The 24,995-nt window shown below is 40.1% G+C and overlaps 1 protein-coding gene across 1 annotated transcript in view; it reads left to right on the top strand.

The window, feature by feature from the left end:
- Positions 1 to 24,995, top strand: part of PTPN9 (protein tyrosine phosphatase non-receptor type 9) — an 85,031-nt gene that overhangs the window by 42,874 nt on the left and 17,162 nt on the right. Inside the window, exons 3-8 of the mRNA XM_044231997.1 lie at positions 1,926 to 2,015; positions 2,713 to 2,837; positions 8,425 to 8,530; positions 15,767 to 15,877; positions 17,821 to 18,149; positions 24,578 to 24,671. Of these exons, the coding sequence (XP_044087932.1) occupies positions 1,926 to 2,015; positions 2,713 to 2,837; positions 8,425 to 8,530; positions 15,767 to 15,877; positions 17,821 to 18,149; positions 24,578 to 24,671 (855 nt within the window). The remainder of the gene's footprint in view (positions 1 to 1,925; positions 2,016 to 2,712; positions 2,838 to 8,424; positions 8,531 to 15,766; positions 15,878 to 17,820; positions 18,150 to 24,577; positions 24,672 to 24,995) is intronic.

The raw sequence follows: 24,995 nt of genomic DNA, 5'->3' as shown, positions 1-24,995 counted from the left end.
AAGTGAACAAAAAACCCCACAAGGGTGGGTAGCCACCTAGGTGGCTCAGTGGGTTAAGTGTCCAACTCAGGTCATGATCTCAGGCCCCGTGTGACTCCCTGTCCCTCCCGCATCACTCTCTCTTAAAAGAAAAAAAAGGAGACTTAGCAGCAGTAGTTGAAGAAATAGGAGAACTGAGGGCATATTTTCTGTCTCTGATAGAGACTGTCTTAGGGGAAAGGGAAGGTGAATGGTCAACCTTGTCATGTAAAAGGACAGCTGAAATGCCCGCTAGGTTCACTGACAGGAAGAAAGGTCCTGGCCATGGAGCGGCAGCTCTTGGTACGGTAGTTAGATTGTGGACAATGAGAAAGTAGCAGACTGAGTATAAGGAAACTGAGGATGAGCTTAAAGAATCTTGCTGTGGAGATAAGAAAAATGAGGTCATGGTAGGTCTTGTTGGAGAACCTATCGAGGGGACTGATGGTGAGGATGTGTGACGATGTCTGCTTCCAGACATTTTTGGGGTGCATATTTAATATCTTGCTGCATTATCACTGCTGATGTATGTTTAAGAACTTTTATAGATTTTATTTATTTATTTGACAGAGAGAGATCACAAGTAGGCAGAGAGGCAGGCAGAGAGAGGAAGGGAAGCAGGCCTCCCACTGAGCAGAGAGCCCGATGTGGGACTCGATCCCAGGACCCTGAGATCATGACCTGAGCCGAAGGCAGCGGCTTAACCCACTGAGCCACCCAGGCGCCCCAAGAACTTTTAATGTATGTTTAAAAACTGCACTCTAGGGGGCGCCTGGGTGGCTCAGTGGGTTAGGCCGCTGCCTTCGGCTCAGGTTATGATCTCAGGGTCCTGGGATCGAGTCCCACATCAGGCTCTCTGCTCAGCAGGGAGCCTGCTTCCTCCTCTCTCTCTCTCTGCCTGCCTCTCCATCTACTTGTGATCTCTCTCTGTCAAATAAATAAATAAAATCTTAAAAAAAAAAAAAAAACTGCACTCTAGGGACGCCTGGGTGGCTCAGTTGGTTAAGCAGCTGCCTTCGGCTCAGGTCATGATTCCAGCGTCCTGGGATCGAGTCCCACATCGGGCTCCTTGCTCGGCAGGGAGCCTGCTTCTCCCTCTGTCTCTGACTGCCATTCTATCTGCCTGTGCTCGCTCTCGCTCCCTCTCTCTCTCTGACAAATAAATAAAATCTTTAAAAAAAAAAAAAAAAAAAGAACCGCACTCTAACAATACATTTTAGTTGGTCTTTGGGGTTAGGATCGGCACTTATTTATTTATTTATTTATTTTTTAAAAAAGATTTTCTTTATTTCTTTGACAGAGATCACAGTTGGCAGAGAGGCAGGCGGGGGGTGGGAGCGGTAAGGAAGCAGGCTCCCTGCTGAGCAGAGAGCCCAATGTGGGGTTCGATCCCAGGACTCTGGGATCATGACCTGAGCCGAAGGCAGAGGCTTAACCCACTGAGCCACCCAGGCGCCCCAGCATTGGCACTAATTTAAAGGAAAATATGAAACATAAGAGGCTGATAAGGTGGCATTGGAGGAAAATTCAGATAACACTCAGTTGGCCTAAAGGGTCTTACAAAGGAATTTGTGGGTCAATTAGTTGACTTCTTAAAGTCCCTTATTTCTGAGTTTTGATGTTTATTTGTTTTTTTTTTTTTTAAAGATTTTATTTATTTATTTGACAGAGAGAGATCACAAGTAGGCAGAGAGGCAGGCAGAGAGAGAGGAGGAAGCAGGCTCCCTGCTGAGCAGGGAGCCCGATGTGGGACTCGATCCCAGGACCCTGAGATCATGACCTGAGCCGAAGGCAGCGGCTTAACCCACTGAGCCACCCAGGCGCCCCTGAGTTTTGATGTTTACATAAAGCTCTCCTGGATATACAGTATTTTCATATTAATTTATCTTGCTGTGCTTTATTCTTAGGAAACACGAAGGAAGGAAGGCATTGTGAAGCTGAAACCTCATGAGGAACCTCTCCGTTCTGAGATCCTTAGTGGGAAATTCACCATCTTAGTGAGTCTTTATGAACTCTTTTTGTAGTGTCTCATTACTTCCTTTTGTAGCCATTGTCCTCTTTGGATTTTGTTCCTAGATAACTTTTCCTGAGTCTGAAAGTCTCAACATTCAGGAGCAAACATGAAACAGCTATGCAGTTTGCACAAAATAATCCTAGTGATAAGTGAAATTATTGAGAATCATAGGTCAAGCAGAGTTTCTTCATTGGTCCATTACAGTTAGTTGAGGTCTTTGGGTGGGTACGCAGTGGTTCAGAGGCCCATCCTTACTGGATTTTAGCTTTCTCCACCTAGAGATCACAGCCTTTTGAGTAAGTATACAATGGTACTTTTAAGGCAGAGCATGGAAACCATGATTGTATTCTGTGGTTTTCCCCTGATTTGTGTTTCTTTTGCTATCCTGTTGGGGAAATTAGCTAGGCAGCCAGTGTAGACCATCCTTTAATCTCTCTGCCATTGACAAATTAAGGGAATATAGTTTTTCTCTATCACACAAATAAGATCCAGGGACTGCTAAGAATCAGGTATGGGATGAGATAAATATTCTCTTCCTGGGGTAACTGATGCAAGTCAGAGAAGTATTGCCAGCATCTCTTCTTTTCATAAGAAATTTTTGACTAGGATATAAGAAGCCTAAGTGATTGTGGTGATTTTCTATTTAGTTTCTAAATATTTCTCATTTTATTTGCTTCTAGAATGTTCGGGACCCAACAGGAGCCTCCATTGCCCTCTTCACTGCCAGATTGCATCACCCCCACAAGTCAGTCCAACATGTGGTACTTCAGGCTCTGTTTTACTTGCTAGACAGAGCTGTGGATAGGTGAGCATGAAGATTATCTTTTAGTTGATCTGTATCCAGATGGGGCAGTGATACTCCTTGACTAAGTTGATTAACTCAATAGTACCTTCACTGTGCTCCTAGAATGTGCCCTGGGAAGTGCTGTAAATGGAAAACATTCCATGTCCTTAAGGGCATGGCATCTTTCCAGGTACTATCCAGATCGAGGGTATTCTTTGTATTTTTTTTTTTTTAAAGATTTTATTTATTTATTAGAGAGAGGGGGAGAGAGAGCAAGCACAGGCAGACAGAATGGCAGGCAAAGGCAGAGGGAGAAGCAGGCTCCCTGCCAAGCAAGGAGCCCGATGTGGGACTCGATCCCAGGACGCTGGGATCATGACCTGAGCCGAAGGCAGCTGCTTAACCAACTGAGCCACCCAGGCGTCCCTATTCTTTGTATTTTCACCTGCATCGCTCTATTTTAGGATTATAAAAGCTGAGAAAGCCAACTAAGTAGTTATCCTCATTGTGAGAATTACTTACTGAGAGAATGGGAGGGGGAAATGACTTGTGTTGATCTGCTGCTCATTTGCTCTGAATATTGATTTTCTTTTCTTTCTTTCTTTTTTTTGAATATTGATTTTCAAAACAATCTGGGGCCTCACTTTCTTTGTAAAACAGGAATAATGCCATTTAGCTCAGGATTTTGAGAATCAGCATTCAGGAGAGAAGGGTCCAAAAGTACAAAGTTAAGCAAAATCATCTTTATGAACAGGTTCAGGAGCAAAAAGAATCAGCTCGGGTCATTTCTCCTTCCCTTTCCAAGGTAATTGGTAATTTGACTATTTTAGGCAAAGAAACTGAAGCCCCAAGAAGTTACGTGACTCAATTACAGTCATCACATCTCATCGCAGTCGGCTTAGGGCTAGGATCCTAGTTTCTTTGCTCTTGGCCAGAGCTAATTGTACCCTACTATGTTGTCCTTTTGCTGTACTTCTTTTTTTCCCTGGTGAATTCCATTTGCAGTTTGTTGTTGTGCTGGATGTCATTGGCTAATCCTCTGGGCTAGAAGTGATGTATTGAGGGCTGAAACCTAAGATAGTAAAGACATCTATGCACAACTCCAGTCACACCGTGGACTTAGAGGATGCGGACAGCCAAATGGCTGTCTAAAGTGGGCCTCTCTGATTCACTTGTTACTGCCTTGTTAATGTTACTTCCATAGTATTTAGCTTCTGCTTTTGTGCTAACCATTCTGAAAAAGAGAAGTTTACTAAGGTAAGGAGAAAGGACCAGTGGTTTCAGAGTCACTGTACTGCCCAGTCAGAAGTGTGAAATTTCTCAATTCTTTCCTGTGATTGGTCTTCAGGCGTAATTTCCAGAACATAGGTTCCTTTGAAATGCTTTAGTTCAGGAGAAATAAATGAAAGACTCCTTTATCAGAAATTTCACTGGCCTTCCTTCATGGGCAGCTTACAGTCAGAGCACTCCTGTAGGTATGGCAGTGGCCAAAGTTTGCTCTTCCCAATCCGCGTGATCGCACAGGAAGACCACACAGGTAAACATACTTTAAACTGTTTTCATGATGTCCACCCTCTTCTTAAAAACGCTTAGTGAGGGCGCCTGGGTGGCTCAGTGGGTTAAGCCGCTGCCTTCGGCTCAGGTCATGATCTCAGGGTCCTGGGATCGAGGCCCGCATTGGGCTCTCTGCTCTGCAGGGAGCCTGCTTCCTCCTTTCTCTCTCTGCCTGCCTCTCTGCCTGCTTGTGATCTCTCTCTGTCAAATAAATAAATAAAATCTTTAAAAAAAAAACAAAAAAACAAAAAAAAACCGCTTAGTGACTCCTCATTATTCAGAAGGTGCATATAAGATAGATAAACGTGAAACATTTTCTCCAAGCAAAATATTCTCACTAGTGAGTAGAAATTCTTTTTTTCCTATGTTAACTTTCACTGAGAACATGAGTAGCTGGGAAGGGGCAGAGGGAGAAGCACACTCCCCGCTGAGCAGGGAGCCCAACACAGGGCTCCATCTTAGAACCCTGAGATCATGACCTGAGCCAAACGCAGATGCTTAACTGACTAAGCCACCCAGGTGCCTTAACCTGGTTATTGGTTATTAATAATACCAATTATTTTGTATTGAATTTTATACAGGTTTATGATGTAATTTATCTTCTACTATTGTTTTCTATGTTTACCACTAGATTGTAAGCTTTTTAAGGGCAGGGAACCTTCTTTTTCATATTATGTATTAGAAAATCCTCAGATCTCTGTGAGTGGCATGGAAATGGTATCATAAACTTCCACATATCATCTGTCTTCAGAGTGATCTATAATGAATCTTGTTTCATTGATAGCCTTTCACCATCCCCTACTCTCAATTATTTTGAAACAAATGTCAGGGACTGTGGTTTAAACATCTTGGTGTTCCCAGGTAGCATCCAGCTCAGGAAATCAAACTCAGTAGGAAAATAATTATTCCTGGTAAGGAATTAGCTGTCATTGTAAACCTCATATTCTGTACCCAGAAAAACAAAGATCCTACCATATTTGTATTTATTTCATGTGCCTTTACAGGATGAGCAATTTGTAGGAATATAGAATCTGCATCATTACTAACTGTAGCCTCTTTTTATTAAATTCTGTTTCCCTTGGCACTGACTTCTTTTTGTTTCAGTCCTCTGCCGTAGGCTGGTGCTGTGAGGGGAAAATCTATAGTTCTTTGAATTTGACCCTTGATGACCTTGTGGAGAAATGGGAAGCCTCTAGACCTGGATAGTCTACTCAGTAATTGTGCTACTCTTGTAATATCATCTTTGATCTTGGTGAATCATAGTCTCTCTGGAATCATGAAAAAAGGAGTCAAGATTTAGTATTAACTATAATCTGTCGAGACCATCTGAAACTCAGAAACTGATGGAAAACTTGCGTGTATCCCAGAATTAGAGATTTTTTTTAATTGCTACTTCATGGGTGGGTACTTCCTCCATGTCAAAAATTTAGGATACAAAATAACATTGAGATCTCTGACTTCAGGATTCTTTTGTGCCAAAAAATTTTCTAATTTTCAGTAGGTAGGAATCTGTGAGTAATCCAAATGAAAAGTTTATTCGTAATGATCTTTTAGGCTGCAGATTGAAATAGGTAAGGATCTGTCTTGGTGGAAGAGTACAACTTTGTGAAGTCTTTAGGCAGTAAGGAGATTCAACTGAGGAATACTTTTTTTTTTTTTTTAAGATTTTATTTATTTATTTGACAGAGAGAGACACAGCAAGAGAGGAAACATAAGCAGGGGACTGGGAGAAGGAGAAGCAGGCTTCCTGCTGAGCAGAGAGCCCGATGTGGGGCTTGATCCCAAGACCCTGGGATCATGACCTGAGCCAAAGGCATATGCCTAATGACTGAGTCACCCAGGCACCTTATGAGGAATACTTTTCATATCTTCACATGTTTTTTGTTTGTTTATTTTTGTTTTTAGAGAGAGCCCATGTGCATGCAGCCAGAGATGGGGAGAGGGAGAGAGAATCTTAAGCAGGCTCGACACACAGCAGGGAGCTCAACACAAGGCTAGATCTCATGACTCAGATAAAACCTGAGCCAAAATCAAGAGTCAGGTGCTTAACCAACTGAGCCACCTAGGTGCCCCTCTTCACATGCACTTAACCTCAGTATGGTAATAAGCTCTTACTTTTCAGGATTCTTCTCCCCTTCCCCCCCCCTTTTTAAAAAAAGATTTTATTCCTTGATTTGACAGAAAAGAGAGAGCACAAGCAGAGGGAGCAACAGACAGTGCGAGAGGCAGGCAGAGAGATAGGCAGGCCCCCCCCATTTTGAGCAGGGAGCCTGATATGGGATTCCAGCCCAGGACCCCGGCATCAGGACCTGAGCCTAAGACAGATGATTAACCGACTGAGCCAGCCAGGCTCCCTCTAGATGCTTTCCTAAGACCATGTATGGGTTTCTCTCTCTCCAAGTCCTACGAGTTACATTCACCTTCATTGAGCTTAGAATTTGTTTCATAGTTTGCCACAGGTCTGAAGTATTTTCTTAGCATTGGGCTTCCAGTTCCACTGAATTCTATTCAGTAACCATTTATCATGAACCTATTTGCAAGGATTTTGCTAGGGACTGTTGGGAGTAATGAGATGAACAAAACACGTTTTTGTTCCCAGGAGAGAATCAGATGGCTACACAGAGTTGAAGTGCTTTGGGGCACCTGGGGGGCTCAGTGGGTTAAGTGTCTGACTTCAGGTTAGATCATGATCTCTCTCTCCCTTTGCCCCTCCCTGCACTTGTATTCTTTCTGTCTCTGTCTCTCTCTCAAATAAATAAATAAATAAATAAATAAATAAATAAATTAAATAAAATCTTTAAAACAACAAAAACAAAACAAAGTTGAAATGCTTTAAGAACCACAAGGAAATCCCACAGGAAGGTTTTTGGGGCTACAAGGGACTTAAGGATAGCAGTACATTTTGATCATGGTTATCAGGGAGGTCTTCATGGAAGAGGAAGCTTTTGAGTTGAAGATGAAATGTTAGGAAGTTTGGATAGGTAGATTCAGAAACCTGGGAGGAAACAGTTCAAATTTTGATAACCTAGATGTTCTGGAATATTCTCAGTCTAGGAGTTTGGCACTTGATAAGTACGCATCAGTAAGCATAATTCCAGTTCCTACGTGTGGGGTTTTTTGGCCACACCTCTCGTCAGTTCTCTGACACCAACTCTGTTTTACGGTCCAACTCAATTCTGACACTGCCTGATAGATCCCACAGGTTAAAGGTTTTCAATCCTATAAGACTAGTCCCGTCCAACCCCAACTCCCACACACGATGCCAGTAGCAAGTTCAGTTTGTACTTTTTATCAACGGGCTGTATAGCTTGAAGTTTCCCTACTTGGGTAGGTGAAATTTACTACAGTGGCTCACAGAACTCAGAGAAACATTTTACTTACTAGGTTACCAATTTATTATAAAAGAATATAACTCAAAATAGCTAGATGGAAGGGATGCATAAGAAAAGGTATGGTGAAAGAGCCCTCGAGCTTCCATGCCTTTTCTGAGAGGGCCCTCTTTCACTACCTCCATCTGAGAGCTCCAAACCCTATCCTCTTGGGCTTTTATGGATGCTTCATTGCATGAGCATAATTGACCAAATCATTGGGCATTTGAGATTGAACTCAATCTCTAGTCCCTTTCTCTAGGGGGGAGGGGAGAGGAGGCCGTATGGGGTGAAAGTACCAACCCCCTGTAATCACAAGGTGGTTCCCTTGGCAACCACCCTCTTCTTTCTGGGACCTAAGGGCATTGCATTTGTTGTTTCATTAACATCACAAAAGACACCTTTGACTCTCTGCACTTAGGAAATTCCAAGAGTTTTAAAGGAGCTCAGTGCCACCAATCAGGTTGAAGAATAAATATATATATATTTTTATTGTAAAATCACAGTATCATAAGAAGTATAGCAGATACCAAAGATGAATCATATTTTTGTAAGACCAGTGTTCAGGGAGAGAGTTATTTTGGTCCCTCACGTGTCCCATAACTCTGTTTTTGTGCCCTAGGCTTTCAACCTCTCTCATCCATTTTATTACTTATAAATGTTTTTGTTCAATGGTTGGTTTACAGCTTTGAAACCCAGAGGAACGGACTGGTGTTTATCTATGACATGTGTGGTTCTAATTATACCAACTTTGAGCTGGATCTTGGCAAGAAAGTTCTCAACCTGCTGAAGGTAAGGCTGTGAGAAGGCCCCTCAAGTCTCCTTCCCTGGCCAGGATACTTTATTCTTTGGGAGACTTAGGAATGATGTAAACTTCAGACCTTATGTTCAGTGTAAAGGTCACCCGTAAATGATGACTAATATGTGCTTCCCCAGAATACAAAATGGTCTTAAAAGTGAAGTGGGAGGAATTAAAAAAGGAAATGCATAGGAACATTCTGAGTCATAAAGGAGTGTTGCCCCTTTCCTGGAGATGTGTAGAATAAGAATTAATGAAGTCCTAGGTATGTCCAGTGTCTGAAAAATGTCACCTAGCCAGTGACTTTCAGACTTTTTGTCTCAGTCTAGTCGGAAATAGGTTTTATATGTTTACATGTTGACTTCATACACAAAAGTATGTGTATACTAACCTATACACATACATGTGGAGGTCTCTATATAGGTAAGTTCCTACACTCTTATCCCAAACTCCCAGAAGTCCAGAGGTCTTTTGTAATCTTGTGAACTTTAAGAGATAATATAGTATATATACCACTTTATAATCAAACACATAAATATTTTTGCAATGAAACGTGTTATTCATAATGAGTGGAGAAGAATAAAGGCTATGAATAGCCTATGGCATTTCAGGTCAGATCTTGCTACTCCATGAATTTTTTTTTAAGATTTTATTTATTTATTTGACAGAATGAGAGAGAGAGATCACAAGTAGGCAGAGAGACAGGTGGAGAGAGGGGGAAGCAGGCTCCCTGCTGAGCAGAGAGCCCTATGCAGAGTTTGATCTCAGGACCCTGAGATCATGATCTGAGCTGAAGGCAGACGCTTAACCCACTGAGCCACCCAGGCACCCCTGCTCCATAAATTCTTGCACTAAGCTTCAGAAGAAACTTAGGTTTTCAGAGCTGTTTAGATTTCAGAGTCCCAGGATGAAGGGTGTAGATGTTTACACAAAACAAAAAAGCTTCACAAAACAAGCATTACCCCTTACTATGTTCACTTTGATTTTTCTGAACATTATTTTTAAAAAGTTAGTTGTAAGCTACCAAATCAATTTGAAGACCCATTGAGTGCCAACTTGCAATTTGAAAATCATTGATCTATGAGTCTATGCATGCTTTGTTCTAGGATCTAACTTGACATTGCTGTGGAAGTAGATTTTTAGAAGTGCTATTAGAGCTTTATAACAGAGTATACAAAGGAGGTATTATTATTTTGTGTTGTTTTCTGGTAGTTCATTGGTCACTCATTATATTACTAAAGTCACTATTACGGCATTTAGCTGTGATTCAGTTCTTTTTACTGATAAGGATGATATATGATTTTTTTTTCTTTACAAATATGGCATAGTAGTATGGCCAGTGATTATAACTTGCCATTTTTTACTTAACAGTTGTGTCTTCGTCATCCTTCTTTTTTTTTTAAAGATTTTATTTATTTATTTGAGAGAGAGACAGTGAGAGAGAACATGAGCGAGGAGAAGGTCAGAAAGAGAAGCAGACTCCCCATGGAGCTGGGAGCCCGATGCGGAACTCGATCCCAGGACTCTGGGATCATGACCTGAGCCGAAGGCAGTCATCCAACCAACTGAGCCACCCAGGCGTCCCCTTCATCATCCTTCTATGTCAGTACCTATAGCTATTACTCATTTCTTTTCTCTCTCACTTTTTTTTTTTTTTTTTTTTAAAGTAAGCTCTACACCCAGTGTGGAGCTTGAACTCCCAACCCTGAGATCAAGGGCTGTGTGCTCTAGCAACTGAGCAGGCCAGGCACCCCTTTCCTCACTTTTTCTTTTTTTTTTTTTTTAATTTTTATTTTTTAAAAGATTTTTATTTATTTATTTATTTGACAGAGAGAAATCACAAGTAGTTGGAGAGGCAGGCAGAGAGAGAGAGAGGGAAGCAGGCTCCCTGCTGAGCAGAGAGCCCGATGCGGGACTCGATCCCAGGACCCTGAGACCATGACCTGAGCCGAAGGCAGCGGCTTAACCCACTGAGCCACCCAGGCGCCCCTTCCTCACTTTTTCTAATGGCAGCAGAATATTCTTTTTGTGGCTATATCAAGCAGAAAAAATGAAGTTCATGCTATTTTTTTGTGTTATTATAAAGGCTTCAGTGAGTATTGTTTTACATATTTTTGTCTATTTGACCAATCATTTCTTCAGGATAAATTGCTATAAACAGATTTGTAGGGTCAAAGAATTCACACATTTAAATTTTGGCAAATATTGCCAAGTAGCCCTCTAAAACTTAGTTCAGATTTACACTCCCATTAACAGCCTTTTTCACCAGTCGTATCAATATTGATTTGTTGTTTGGATTCTAATCATGTTCGTGTTTTTGTGGTGTTTCTTTTATTACTGATGAGCTTCAGCGTATTTTCATGTTTATTGCCAAGAGGTATTTACAAAATTTTTTTTCTTCTCATATACTTTACTCAAATTTTTAAAAAGATTTTTAGATTTGTTTTAGAGAAGAGTGTGCACAAGAGCGAGTATACACAAGTTGGGGGAGAAGGGCAGAGGGAGAGGGAGAGACAGAATCTCAGAGGCCCCTCTGAGCACAGAGCCTGGGGCACCACTCTGAGATCATGACCTGATCCAAAACCAGGAGTCAGTTGCTCAGCCCACTGAGCCATCCAGGCGCCCTGCATATACTTTACCCAATTTTTTACCAACATGTTTATCTCTTACTAATTTTTTTTTAAAGATTTTATTTATTTATTTGACAGAGAGAGATCACAAGTAGACGGAGAGAGAGGCAGTCAGAGAGAGAGAGAGAGAGAGAGGGAAGCAGGCTCCCCGCTGAGCGGAAAGCCCAATGCGGGACTCGATCCCAGGACCCTGAGATCATGACCTGAGCCGAAGGCAACAGCTTAACCCACTGAGCCACCCAGGCGCCCTATCTCTTACTAATTTATAAGAGTTGTTACTAAATAATATTAAGTATGTGTTACCAGCATTTTTTGTAGTATCTTACTCAATTTTACAGTGTCTTTTCTCATACTGCTATGTTTTCATAATGATTTTCATATACTATATTTGCTTTATTCAATAATATATATCATATATAATATATAGTATTATAGATCAAATAATTTGTTTTCAAACAGCTATCCGGGCAACATTTACTAACTACTACATTTTTTCCCTACTCATTTGAGATAATACCTTTATATTACACTAAGTTCCCACACGGTAGGCATGTCTCTTCTGACACTCTATGCTATTGATCTAGCCCATCTAGACCAATATAAGCATGGTTTTATTTATTATACTTCTAAAGTTTAAATTCATAGGTCAAGCTTCCTTTCACACTGTTTTTTTCTGAAAGTTGTTTGACTATATTTTTTGCATTTTTATTCTTTTTACATGGACACAATTTGTGTACTTTTAATTTTTTTTTTTTTTTTTAGATTTATTTGAGAGAGAGAGAACAAGTGAGAGAGAGCATGAGGTGTGGGAAGAGGCAAAGGGAGAGAGAGAAGCAGAGTCTCTACTGAGCAGGGAGTCCTTCACTGGGCTGGATCCCAAAATCCTTGGAATCATAACCTGAGTTAAGGCAGATGCTTAGCCCACTGAGCCACCCAGGTGACCCTTATTTTATTTTTAAGTAATCTCTAAACTCACAACTGTGAGATCAAGAGTCACATGCTCAGGGATGCCTGGCTGGTTCAGTAAATGGGGGGTGAGATTCTGTATCTTAGGGTTGTGAGTTTGAGTCCCACGTAGAATGTAGTGATTACTTAAAAAGGGTGGGGGGAGTTGCATGCTCTACTGACTAAGCCAGCCAGACACCTCCTATTTCTTTTTTTTATTATAAAAACAATTAAAAAGCAATTCAAGAAAAAGTCTCTGACCCTCTCCCTCAGATACCCCAGTGCCTTTGCACTTTTTCAAAATTTTAAATCTAAATCCAATGAGAAAAAAAATTTTTTTTTTAAAGATTTATTTATTTTAGAGAGAGAACGAGCTGGGGAGGGGCTGAGGATCATGACCTGAACTGAAAACAAGAGTCTGACACTCAGCCTACTAAAGCCACCCAGGTGCTCCTTGTTATGTCTTTCAACAAAGTTTTAAAGTTATTTTATCTATGTGTCTTATGTAGTTTATTCCTAGGCTAAAAAAATATATTCAAGTATTAAAAACACAGAAAGACACCAAGGATAAATTATCTTTTTGTAATACCAATAACTTACAGGGAGAAAAAGAGAGGGAAAGAGATAGTGTATATGTGTTCAAGTGTTACTATAAATCAGATGTTTTTACCATTATCATTTTATGCTGATTATTATTTATAGGTTGCTAATTTTTTTCCTAATTTATCTTTTATACTTAAAATACTGTTATAATCAGGAAAAAATTTTTATCATAGAAAATTTTGGACAGCTCACATCAAGATTTATATTATGCATAAATAAACACTTGACATTTTGGCATATGGTACTTCTAGATGTTCCTCAATATGATCTTAATTATGTTTAATTTCAATATACAGTAAGCTCCAAAAAGTTTATCTTATGAATATTTATAATTGCTAAATAATAGTCTATCCTGTATTTACTATAATTTATTTAACCATTTCTGTGTTGTTGGATATTTTTTCCAATCTTTTATAATAAACAGTTTTTCAACACTTTTTTTTTTTTTAAGATTTTGTGTATTTATTTGACAGAAATCACAAGTAGGCAGAGAGGCAGGCAGAGAGAGAGAGGAGAAAGCAGGCTCCCTGCTGAGCAGAGAGCCAGATGCGGGGCTTGATCCCAGGACCCTGGGATCATGACCTGAGCCGAAGGCAGAGGCTTTGACCCACTGAGCCACCCAGGTGCCCCAAGTTTTCCAACACTTTTATATTCATATCTTTTAAAAAAATATTTTATTTATTTGAGAGAGTGAGCATGAGCAGAGGAGAGAGAAGCAGGCTCCAGGGAGCCAGACATGGGACTCGATTCCATGACCCAGGGAGCATGACCTGAGCCAAAGGCAGATGGTTAACCAACTGAGCCACCCAGGTGTCCCAGGATATAAATTTTTTTTTTAATGATTTTATTTATTTATTTGACAGAGACCCCAAGTAGGCAGAGAGGAAGGGAAGCAGGTTCCCTGCCAAGCAGAGAGCGACGTGGGGCTTGATCCCAGGACCCCGGGATCATGACCTGAGCTGAAGGCAGAGGCTTTAACCCACTGAGCCACCCAGGCACCCAAGGCTTCCATTTTTTAATTTATCATTTTGTGGAGATTTAGCTATTTTTCCAGACTGTTTTTTGACCTGGCAGGTGCCTTGGCTCTTTAGGTCCTGAAATAAATTGTTGTGGTTGTTATTTAAAGGTTTTATTATTAAAGATTTTATTTGTTTATTTGAGAGAGAGAGAGAGAGTATGCATGTGAGCACACGTGTGCAAGCACAGGGAGGGGCAGAGAGAGAGGGCGAGAGAGGATCTCAAGTCGACTCTGCACAAGTCTGCATGGAGCCCAGAGTCCAATGCAGCGCTCCATCTCACGACCTGAGCTGAAATAAGAGGCGTTTAACCAACTGAGGCATCCAGGCACCCTGAAATCATTGTCTCTCAGACTTTAGTGAAGAGGAGTATGGAGGATTTTGTTCTGAATACTGTATATTCTCTATGGGGTATGTTTGTGGACCCCCCAAATCAGTGGAAGAGTAGCCGGAGAGTGACAAGTCAAATTGAGAATTTGAAAAAGAATAGGGAGAAAATGGTAGAAGATACTTAGCTACAATTTCCTCTTTTTTTTTTTTTTTTGTTTTTTGATTCCTTGGGAATAATTTCTTCCAGTTAGAGTGCCAGTATTACTTGGTATCCCTGCCCATGAGAAGATCTGGGATGTTAAACTAAATGAAACCAAGAGCTGTGAATTAGGAAAGAATAATTTTTTATTTTTTTATTTTATTTTATTTTATTTTTATTTTTTTTTATTTTTTATTTTTATGCTTTGTACGGATCAGGGTGTCTCCTTCCCTTTAGATTTCATTGTGCCCACTAGATTATATTTATCAACTGAATAAATGAATACATGACTAGATGAAGAGATGGGTAAAAAATAATTATAAACATGCAGAAGTCAGAATCAAAGGTTTTAAGAGAGATGTTTCTTTCATATTGTTTATTCATGATCTGATTTTTTTTTAAGTTTTTAAAATATTTTATTTTATTTTTTTAAACATTAATTATTTGAGAGAGAATGCAGGGTGTCGGGCCTTGGAGAGCAAGAGAGGGTCTTAAACACACTCTGCTCTGAGTGCAGAGCCTGACATGGGGCTGATCTTCCAACCCTGAGATCACAACGTGAGCCGAAACCAAATGTTGGATGCTTAACCAACTGCACCACAGAAGCGCCCCAAGATTTTATTTTTACTACACCCAACATGGAACTTGAACTCACAGACCCAAGATCAAGAGTTATAGTTTCCATGGACTGAGCCAGCCAGGCACCCCTTTCTTAAAGTTTAAATAAGCAGAACTTAAAGATGCATACACATTTATGCTGACAAAAGTATCAATTTTTGATCCATAAAGCTTAATGTTGACAAGAAGATATAACATTATAACTTTTAAAAGTAAATCACCTTTTGGGGCACCTGTGTGTCTCAGTTGGTCAAGCATCTACCTTTGGCTCAGGTCATGATCCCCGTGTCCTGAGATTGAGCCCCACGTCAGGCTCTCTGCTCAGCGAGGAGCCTGCTTTTCCCTCTGATTTCCCTTTCCCTCTGCCTGCTGCTTTCCTTGCTTGTGCTAGCTCTCTCTCTGTCAAATAAATAAATTTTTTAAAAAAAGCAAATCATCTTTTAATTTTTTTTTAAATTTTTTTTAAAGATTTTATTTATTTGACAGACAGAGATCACAAGGAGGCAGAGAAGCAGGCAGAGAGAGAGGGAGGAAAGCAGGCTCCCCACTGAGCAGAGAGCCCGATATGGGGCTCGATCCCAGGACTCTGAGATCATGACCTGAGCCGAAGGCAGAGGCTTAACCCACTGAGCCACCCAGGCGCCCCATCTTTTAATTTTTTATTAAGCTTTTCATTTTAATTCCAGTATAGTTAACATAGAGTGTTCTATTAGTTTCAGGTGTATAATTTAAAAATTTTTAACCACCTGAAATGAAACCTGAATTAGGCTTTAGACTCCCCCTGCTGGGTAAGGATGGGGAGCAGAAAACCTACACTCTGGGTTTGAACAGTCATAGATTCCAGTGCCTTAATTGATATCTTTAAATTTTCATGTGTGTCCTCCACAGGGAGCGTTTCCTGCTCGTTTGAAAAAAGTACTGATTGTGGGAGCGCCAATATGGTTCCGAGTGCCCTATTCCATCATTAGCCTCCTCCTGAAGGACAAAGTCCGGGAGAGGGTAAGGCAAGCTTTATTTTATTTGTAGGTGGAGGTGGTTATTTGAAGGAGGTGACAAACTTCCCATTTCTGCTGTTGAAACCTGCCAATTATTTTTTTACCTTCAATAGAATTTGTCTGGGCTGTCTCCTAAAGTGCTTTCTACTTCTATTAGTGTATCCATTAATATTTTCTGCCTTATTCTTTACTCAGGTCAGTACAGGCTTCCTTTCCCACTGTACTGCAAGTTCCTTGAAGTTAGGAGGTAGAAATAATTTGTCTGGCACTCTCCCTCCATAGTATCTTCCATAAAGATAACAGTGAAGGAGTGTGTCCCATGGATAACTTAGGAATAACTACTCCTTCCAGAATTTAGCCTAGTGCTATACCTGTGTATTTAACAATCTCTAATAGAATTGCATTAATTGAACTGATGTTTGAATTTGTTCAGCTGGAAATACTAATCTGTCGTTTGACCACCAGTGTGGTGGAGGAGAATCTCTCACTATAATTCTTTATATGTCTATTTCCATTCCTGGCATTTTTCTCTTAAAATACCTTGTTGCTTCCTAACTTCAAAAATGTTGTCTAAAAAAAAAAAAAGGTGTTGTCTAAAATGATCTTAATTCTGTTACTATCTCCTGAGTGTTCCAGGACTGAAAGGTTTTGGTTTTATTCATTCATTCATTTCTCACCCTTGAAAGAAAGGGCATATGAAACATTGATGTAATCTGATTATAGTTGTTATGAAATATTATTAGAGATTTTTGTATAGAATTATGAGATTATATCAACAACAATGTGGATCTTTATAGTGGGGGAGACTTGTGTTGGAGAGGGGAAACTGAAGACGTTTGGCTTTGTGGAAATACTTAGGGACCTAGTGACTGAGAGTAGGAGACATCTTTTCCAAGGTACTCTTTGATAGGACTCCTCAGGCAAATTCTTGCACTTGTTATATGTAAGTATTAATGTGTATATAAACTTAAAATATATGAGCACCTTTACAGTCCAGGTTCTGGGCCCTGGGAATAAAAAATGGAGGGAGACTTCGTTTACCTGTAGAGAGCTCATGTTCCTGATAGGGAACACACAGGTAGACATGAGGTAGACACAGAGTTGAGAATATTGTGTTGAGCAGTCAGGGAGGGCTTCACAGAAGAGGTGAGCTTTGTAGCTTGTCCATGAAGAGGGCAAGGAGGAAAAGAGGGCATTCTAAGAAGAGACAACAGCAAGAGTGACAAGCATTCCCATTTCACACAAACTTTATGTCAACTAGGCCAGTTTTGTTCAGTAAGGTTGTGTCTAAGCAGAGAGCAGAATTAGGATTACTTTTCTGGCAGTTTTTCCTGGGCTACCCTGTGTCTGGGTCTAGTGTTATTTTCATAGAAAACTACCTTTGAGAACATCCGTACTGAACTGTTTGTGAGTAAAGCGCTAGACTTAGAGTTGGTTACCTTACTATGGGGTTGACCAAAAAAAATCACTACCTGTGCATTCTTAATAATCAAAAAGGCAAATACCTGCATGAGATGTCACTAGGAAGCATTGTTAGTAGTATAAAGGCTTTGTTCAGTGTACTTTCCTTTTGAGGTATATAAAAGGGCTCCCAGGACACCTGCCTGGCTTAGTCAGTAGAGTGCATGACTCTTGATCTTGGGGTTGTGAGTTTGAGCCCCATGTTGGGTATAGAGATTACTTAAAAATAAAATCTTAAAAAATGCAGGGGCAAATTACAGGAGTGTATTTGATATACATTCTGGGAAGTCAGACCTTTGGGGAAGTTATAGGACTTTAATCCCAGGCAGATGAAATGTAGTCTACTTCTTTTACAAGTATACCATGTATTTCAAGCAAATCTCATCCTATTCTTCAAACCTAATATAAACACATTTGTTCTTTATCTTCACTGTCTATGTCTTTTTTTTCCTGTCCATACTCACATGGTTCTTCCTGGCTTTGCAGATTCAGATATTAAAGACATCTGAGGTCACCCAGCACCTGCCCAGGGAGTGCCTTCCAGAAAACCTGGGTGGGTACGTCAAAATTGACCTCGCGTCTTGGAATTTCCAGTTTCTGCCCCAGATGAACGGCCACCCAGACCCCTTCGATGAGATCATCCTGTTTTCCCTCCCTCCTGCCTTAGACTGGGACTCAGTACATGTTCCAGGCCCCCATGCCATGACCATCCAAGAGCTACTGGACTATGTTAGCACCAGGCAAAAGCGAGGGATATATGAGGAGTATGAAGACATTCGCCGTGAGAACCCTGTTGGGACTTTCCACTGTTCTATGTAAGTAAGAAAGGTTTGGACTGACAGTGGGTTACCAACATGCTACTGGTGCGTGTTGGCAGCAGCTCCATCCACATCTCATTTCCTTAACAGAGGCTCTTGCTTGTGTTAGGAGCATGACTCTTACTCAGATGGTGGTTCTCTCATCCAGAAACAGGCACCTCCTACTCTGGTGCCTGATGCCAATACCCTATATTCTGAATTTCTGGAGGTCTTTAGTACCATCCGGAGAACCATGTAATAATGGAGGCATTTAAAGATATTTTTCTGAAATGCACTTGTTTGGGGGAAACAATAAAAATGTAGGTTCAAAAATGTAGGCTCTCAATTCCTGTTTTCATTGTGATCTCTGGTCCTTTTATTTGGGCAGTTTCTTTCTAGAGCATTTATAGTTTAACATTACTTTCTTAGGAGGGGTTCTGGTGCATTTAAAATAATCTACAGTCAGTAAGAGAAAAGAATTAACTCTTAGGAATTTGGCCTTTTGGGATTTTCCTTGTATCTATCTATCTACATAACTACCTGGCTAGTTTATAACTGGTTCATAATTACTTGGTAACTATTGTTGGCCATAGGGCATAGATCATTTCTCTTAACTGCTCTCATTTTACTCTGTTGTCCCCGGCTGCTGCAGAAATTTCTGTTTCTGTGTTGAAAACTAGGGAAACTGTCCCAGGCTCAAGTTCCAGCATAGCCCAAAATCCCTTCTGTGGTTTATGCAGGTTATTTCCCTTGGCTGCACCCCAGTTTTCCTGTATGTAATATATGATGTTCAACTCTGATATCAACCTGCTTGTGTAGCTTAAATGTTTTAAGAATCCTTGATTCTGTGAATACCTCTTCCCCCTTGTAATTCCTGTCCAGCTTGGTCAGTGTACTGTAAAGAAGATGCAGGGAGAGAGGCTTAGACAAAGGAAAGAGGGAAAAGAATGAGTTAGGAAACGGATAAGAGAAGAGAGAAGAAACAGTTGAGAAGAAAGTCAATAGAGCAAAATGCAAAGGGAAGAAAAAAAAAAGCAAGAAAGCAGAGCATATATCAAAGTGGAACAGAGTATCCTTTTCTCCCACACAGCTATTTCTTTCTTACCAGTTCACAGCCTCGATATGCATCCAGTCTTTGTCCCAACCAGTTCTTCCCCCTCTACTTTTGAATCAGGGAAGTATTATGGAGCTGAGAGGAGTACTGAGCTGCTCCAAGAGGATGCATACTTGTCTTGGGGATTCCTAACTTTGTTCTGGGGGCTTCTGCTGTGAAGTCCTTGAGATGTCATTTCTACTATTTCCCCCCTTCCCTCCATTAAAAAATCAGGTTTGGATTGTCCTCTTGGCATCATCCAAACCGGCCATCATGTTATAGACAGAGAATACTTTTCAGTCCTATGGAAAGACTTGCTAGTCTTGTCCCTTGTTGAATGAATGAGTCTCCCACTTCAGGAGCTAGAGCCCAGAATCCAAATTAGCTCGAGGTCTCTGTCTTATACTAAGTTCCAGTAAAACTGCTTATACAGAACAAACTATTTCTCCTTTGGACTTCTGGATTATGAAGTAGATATCAGAGTACTCATTGTTGTCAGGATGCCCATGGACCACGAAACTTTCTTTCTCTTTTTTCTTCTCCCCTATACCATGTTTTGAAAATGATATTTTAAAATTTATCTTTATTATAATTGTAGATTCCCATGAAGTTGTAAGAAATAATACAGAGAGATCACATGTACCCTTACCAGAGTTTTCCCCATGGTGTCTTTTATAAATATAGGATCATGTAGTATCACAACTAGGATTTTGCTATTATTATCCACCAGTCTTATTCAGATTTCCCCAGTTTTAGAGTGTGTGTGTGTATTTAGTTCCGGGTGATTTTTAGCCCACGTGTTTGTTTGTATATCTATAACCACAGTCAAGATACAGACAAATTACATCATCACATACCTCAGTCCCACCCCTTCCCATCCCTAACCCTTACAACCACTAATCTGGTCTCTGTTACTATAGTTTTTTCATTTCAAGAATGTTCTTTTTTTTTTTTAAAGATTTTATTTATTTATTTGACAGGCAGAGATTACAAATAGGCAGAGAGAGAAGGAAGCAGCCTCCCCGCTGAGCAGAGAACCCGATGCGGGGCTCGATCCCAGGACCCTGGGATCATGACCTGAGCCGAAGGCAGAGGCTTTAACACACTGAGCCACCCAGGCGCCCCTAAGAATGTTCTTATATAAGTAGAATCATACCATATGTAACCTTTTAGGATTGGCCTTTTTCCCTCCGTATAATTCCTTGGAGATTCACCCAAGTTGTTGTTTCATGTATCAATAGTTTATCCTTTTTATTGCCAAGTACTACTCCATGGTATAAATGGTTTGTTTAACTGTTCACCTGTTAAAGGACATCTAGGTTATTTAGAGTTTCTGGCACCTACAAGTAAAGCTGCTATGAATGATTGTATCTAGGTTTTGTATGAACATATGTTTGCATTGCTCTGGGATAAATGTCCAAGGGTGTGATGGGTATATGGTAATTAGATGTTTAGTTTGATGAGACCACCATTTTTTATTTTAGTTGTCATAATAGGTGTGTAATAGGTTGGTATAATTTACATTTCCGTAATAGTTAATGATATCAAGCATGTTTCATGTGCTTATTTACCATCTGTATATCCTCTTCGCAAAATGTCATGCTTTTTTCCCGTTGTTTTTTTTTGTAAAGATTTTATTTATTTAACAAGAGAGAGACACACAGCAAAAGAGGGAGCACAAGCAAGGGGAATGGGAGAGAGAGAAGCAGGCTTCCTGCTGATCAGGGAGCCCGATGTGGGGCTTGATCCCAGGACCCCGGGATTGTGACCTGAGCCGAAGGCAGACACCCAATGACTGAGCCACCCAGGCTCCCCTCAATTTGGACTTTTTATTAAACTATTGAGATTTGAGTTTTTAAATATAGTCTAGATATGGGTTCTTGGTTGGATACATGGTTTGTGGGTTTGTTTTGTTTTGTTTTGTTTTTTGTCTGTAGCTTGTCTTTATCCTCTTAACAAAGTCCCTGGTGAAGCACAAGTTTTATTCTGATGAAATCCTTTAATCAGGGTTCCTTTGTATGGATCACACTCTTGATGCCAAATCTAAGAACACCTAACTCTAAATCCCAAAGATTTTCTCCTTTTTTTTCCTAAACATTTTATAGTGTTATATTTCACATTTATTTAAGTCTGTGATCTGTTTGAATTAATTTTTGTATAAGGTGTAAGATTTAGGTTGATGTTGATGTTGTGTGTGTGTATGCGCACATGCACTTTCGCGTGCTTGTAGATACCCAGTTGCTCCAGCACCATTTGCTGAAAAAATCCTTCCTCCATTGAATTGTTCTTGGGATTTTGTAAAATATCAGTTGGACTTATTTGTGTGGGAAGAGGGAATTTTTTAAAATATGGAAAAGTACAGAGTATAACATGATAAACAACTATGTTCCTGTCACCAGAATTAATACTGACAATTTTTAATATTTTGTCATATTTACTCCATCTTTCTTTGTTATAGAAAAGAAAGAATTCGTTGTAAATGCCTTCCAATCCTCACCCTCAGTTCTCCCCTGTTCGCCAGAAGCTACAACTACTATGAATATGGTGCCTTTTCCTTCCAGACTATTTTGTTTATTCTGTTACATATTTGTTGGTAGCTATGAATAATAGAATATTATTTTATATTAGATAATATTTATATTTTAGTAATTTTTTGCTTCATCAATATATATACTCCCCCCCCCCAAAACAAAATAGTACCGAAGAATAGGAATGATAAAATTAATGACAGTCCTCTGCCTTACTCTTGGTTCCTCCAGGTATCCATTTTCAACTCTTTCTTAATAGCTGTTTCTTTTGATATTTCTTCTGTGATTCTAAATAAAATGCTTGTAATACTCTTCATTGATTTTTATGTTAGGTAGGCATTTGGTTCTTATACCTTGTCTCCGGTTCACTTTTGACTGTTTTCCCAATAAAATAATTTCATATTTTTAATTAAATCAGTAGTCACTGTTTACATTATTATGACTATGTAAATTTTTCCACTACAGAACAGATGGGCGGCTTCTATAAAATAAAATTAAGTTTTATTAATTCAATTTTTTGTTTCTTCTAGAGTTAATTACCTAACTTTTTAAAAAGATTTTATGTATGTATTTAAGAGAGAGAGAGAGCACAGAGGGAGAGGGAGAAGCAGACTCCCCACCAAGCAGGGAGCCTGATGTGGGGCTTGATCCCAGGATTCTGAGATCATGACCTGAGCCAAAGGCAGAGGCTTAACCCACTGAGCCACCCAGGCGCCCACCTTTGCAATCTTTATTGCAAGTATAATCAACTCTGCCATTATAGCGTAAAAGAAGTCATGGACAATACTAAACTGACAGGCTTAGTTGTGTTTCAGTAAAACTCGTACTTACAAAAACAGGTTGGCCAGGCTGTAGTTGCTGACTCCTGCTCTAGAATGATTGTCTTATTTTTTTAATTTTTTTCTCACATTTTTCATCACTTTGACTTTTCGTTTTACTCTGGAAAATTTCTTCAGCTTTCTTTTCCATCTCTTTTATTAAAGTTTTTACTTTGGATAGCATACTTATTTTCCAAGAGCTTTTCTTCTCTGTTCCTTTCTTATAGCATCCTGTTCTTTTTTTTTTTTTTTTTAAAGATTTTATTTATTTGACAGACAGAGATCACAAGCAGGCAGAGAGGCAGGCGGAAGCAGGCTCGCTGCGGAGCAGAGAGCCCGATGCGGGGATCGATCCCAGGACCCTGGGATCATGACCTGAGCCGAAGGCAGCGGCTTAACCCACTGAGCCACCCAGGTGCCCCAGCATCCTGTTCTTATTTCATAGATATAGTACCTTTTTCTCTCTGAGGGTATTAATTATAGTCTTTTATTTTTTTATTTTTTATTTTTTTTTAAATATTTTATTTATTTATTTGACAGAGCGAAATCATAAGTAGGCAGAGGAAGCAGGCTCCCTACCAAGCAGAGAGCCCGACGCGGGACTCGATCCTAGGACCCTGAGCTCATGACCTGAGCCAAAGACAGAGGCCCAACCCACTGAGCCACCCAGGCACCCTTAATTATAGTCTTTTAGTACTTTTTCTTACTGACTCTCTCCTGTGCTATTTCCTTACTATGTGTTTGATTGGTCTCTTTTTTTGTGTTGGAGCTTTCTGTAATTATCTGGAGGTCTCTGGCTGTTAACTTACATTATGGGTGGGGTCCTTAAAAGCTGTTTGGAAATGCTCTTTGTGTGAGTGATCTGCAAATTTAAATGATCAGCTAGCTTGTTGTTGATGTACTCCAAGTGACAGAATTCTTTCATATAGGGCTATTCACTTTCTCCAGAGAGGAATTCTCTACTTTCTTGCTTGGGAGGGTCCAAGCTTGATACAAGTATAGGACAGGAGAGGACAGGGCAGGGAATTCTCACTATCATTCAGATTTTCATTTATTCCTCTGTTTTTAACCCTGTGTCTCACCTTGCTTTCCAGGATGTGGGAGTGGTGAGAGTGAGTCATTGTGTCTCTCTGTAGATACCTCTGTGGGTCTTAGTTTTCTGCATTTGACCAAGGCAGCCAATATTCCTCCATCTGTTTTCTCTCTGCCAAATGGATTTCACTCTTTGTTTGTGAATGTCTCTGCCATCATTTTGGGGTTTGTACTGATTAGTGCCTTTATTGTGATTTTACTAGATGAAGTGGAGTCAAACATATGCTGTCAACCTACCATATTAAACTGGAACTTAGGTTTCTTAGCAGCCAGATTTGTTTTTGGTGCTGTCTATACCCCTATCTCCCTCTCATTTTCTCTTTCTCTCTTTTTTTTTTTTTTTTTTTTTAAGATTTTACTTATTTATTTGGCACACAGAGATCACAAGTAGGCAGAGAGACAGAAAGGGGAAGCAGACTCCCCACCGAGCAAGGAGCCAGACTCAGGGCTCAATCCCAGGACCCTAAGGCAGAGGCCCAACCTACTGAGCCACCCAGGCACCCCTCATTTTCTCTTTCAAATGAAAATATCTTTATTTGCCCAGGAATACATACATATTAAAAATGTTAAATGAGGGGCACCTGGGTGGCTCAGTCATTAAGCATCTGCCTTTGGCTCAGGTCATGATCCCAGAGCCCAGCATCAGGCTCCCTGCTCACTGCTTCTCCCTCTCCCACTCCCACTGCTTGTGTTCCCTCTCTCCCTGTCACTTTCTCTGTCAAATAAATAAGGAAAATCTTAAAAAAAAAAAAGTTAAATGATACAGAATATGGATAGATTAGATCATTGCTCCATGTCTTCAACACCAATGGTAACAGTCACCCACCTTTGCGTCGCTGGACTTTTTATGTACACATATACACTCCTTCTGCCTTTTCTGTCTTTGTTTTAGTTTGTCTGTTTCATTTTCTTCAGGTCTCCAGGAAACCTAGAGAAGAACCGCTATGGGGATGTACCCTGCCTGGACCAAACTAGAGTGAAATTGACCAAACGAAGTGGTCATACTCAGGTACACAGATAAGTGCTATCTTTTCAGGAGCACTGAGGGAAATTTTCCAAAGTGAAGCTTACTAATGCCATAGTAGAAAGAACATGAACTCTACACCAGAGAGATCAGGTTGGAGTTTTAACTTTGCTATGTATGAGTTAGTCTGTTACCATAAGCAAGTCCCTGTAAGTCCATCTCTCATGACTAAGTGGAAATTAAATGGAAAAATTTATGTAAATGCTGATAGCGCAAGGTCTGGTATATCATAGGTGCTTGATAAATGTCAGTTATTTCTCCTTTCACTCCTAGTTGTAAAATTATAGTCCTGTTGTCCACCGTATTAGT

Source organism: Neovison vison, chromosome 13, assembly GCF_020171115.1.
Source record: "Neovison vison isolate M4711 chromosome 13, ASM_NN_V1, whole genome shotgun sequence".
In the NCBI taxonomy this organism is placed as follows: Eukaryota; Metazoa; Chordata; class Mammalia; order Carnivora; family Mustelidae; genus Neogale; species Neogale vison.
The sequence above is the reverse complement of the archived record's forward strand: the minus strand, read 5'-3'. Positions and strand labels throughout refer to the sequence as shown.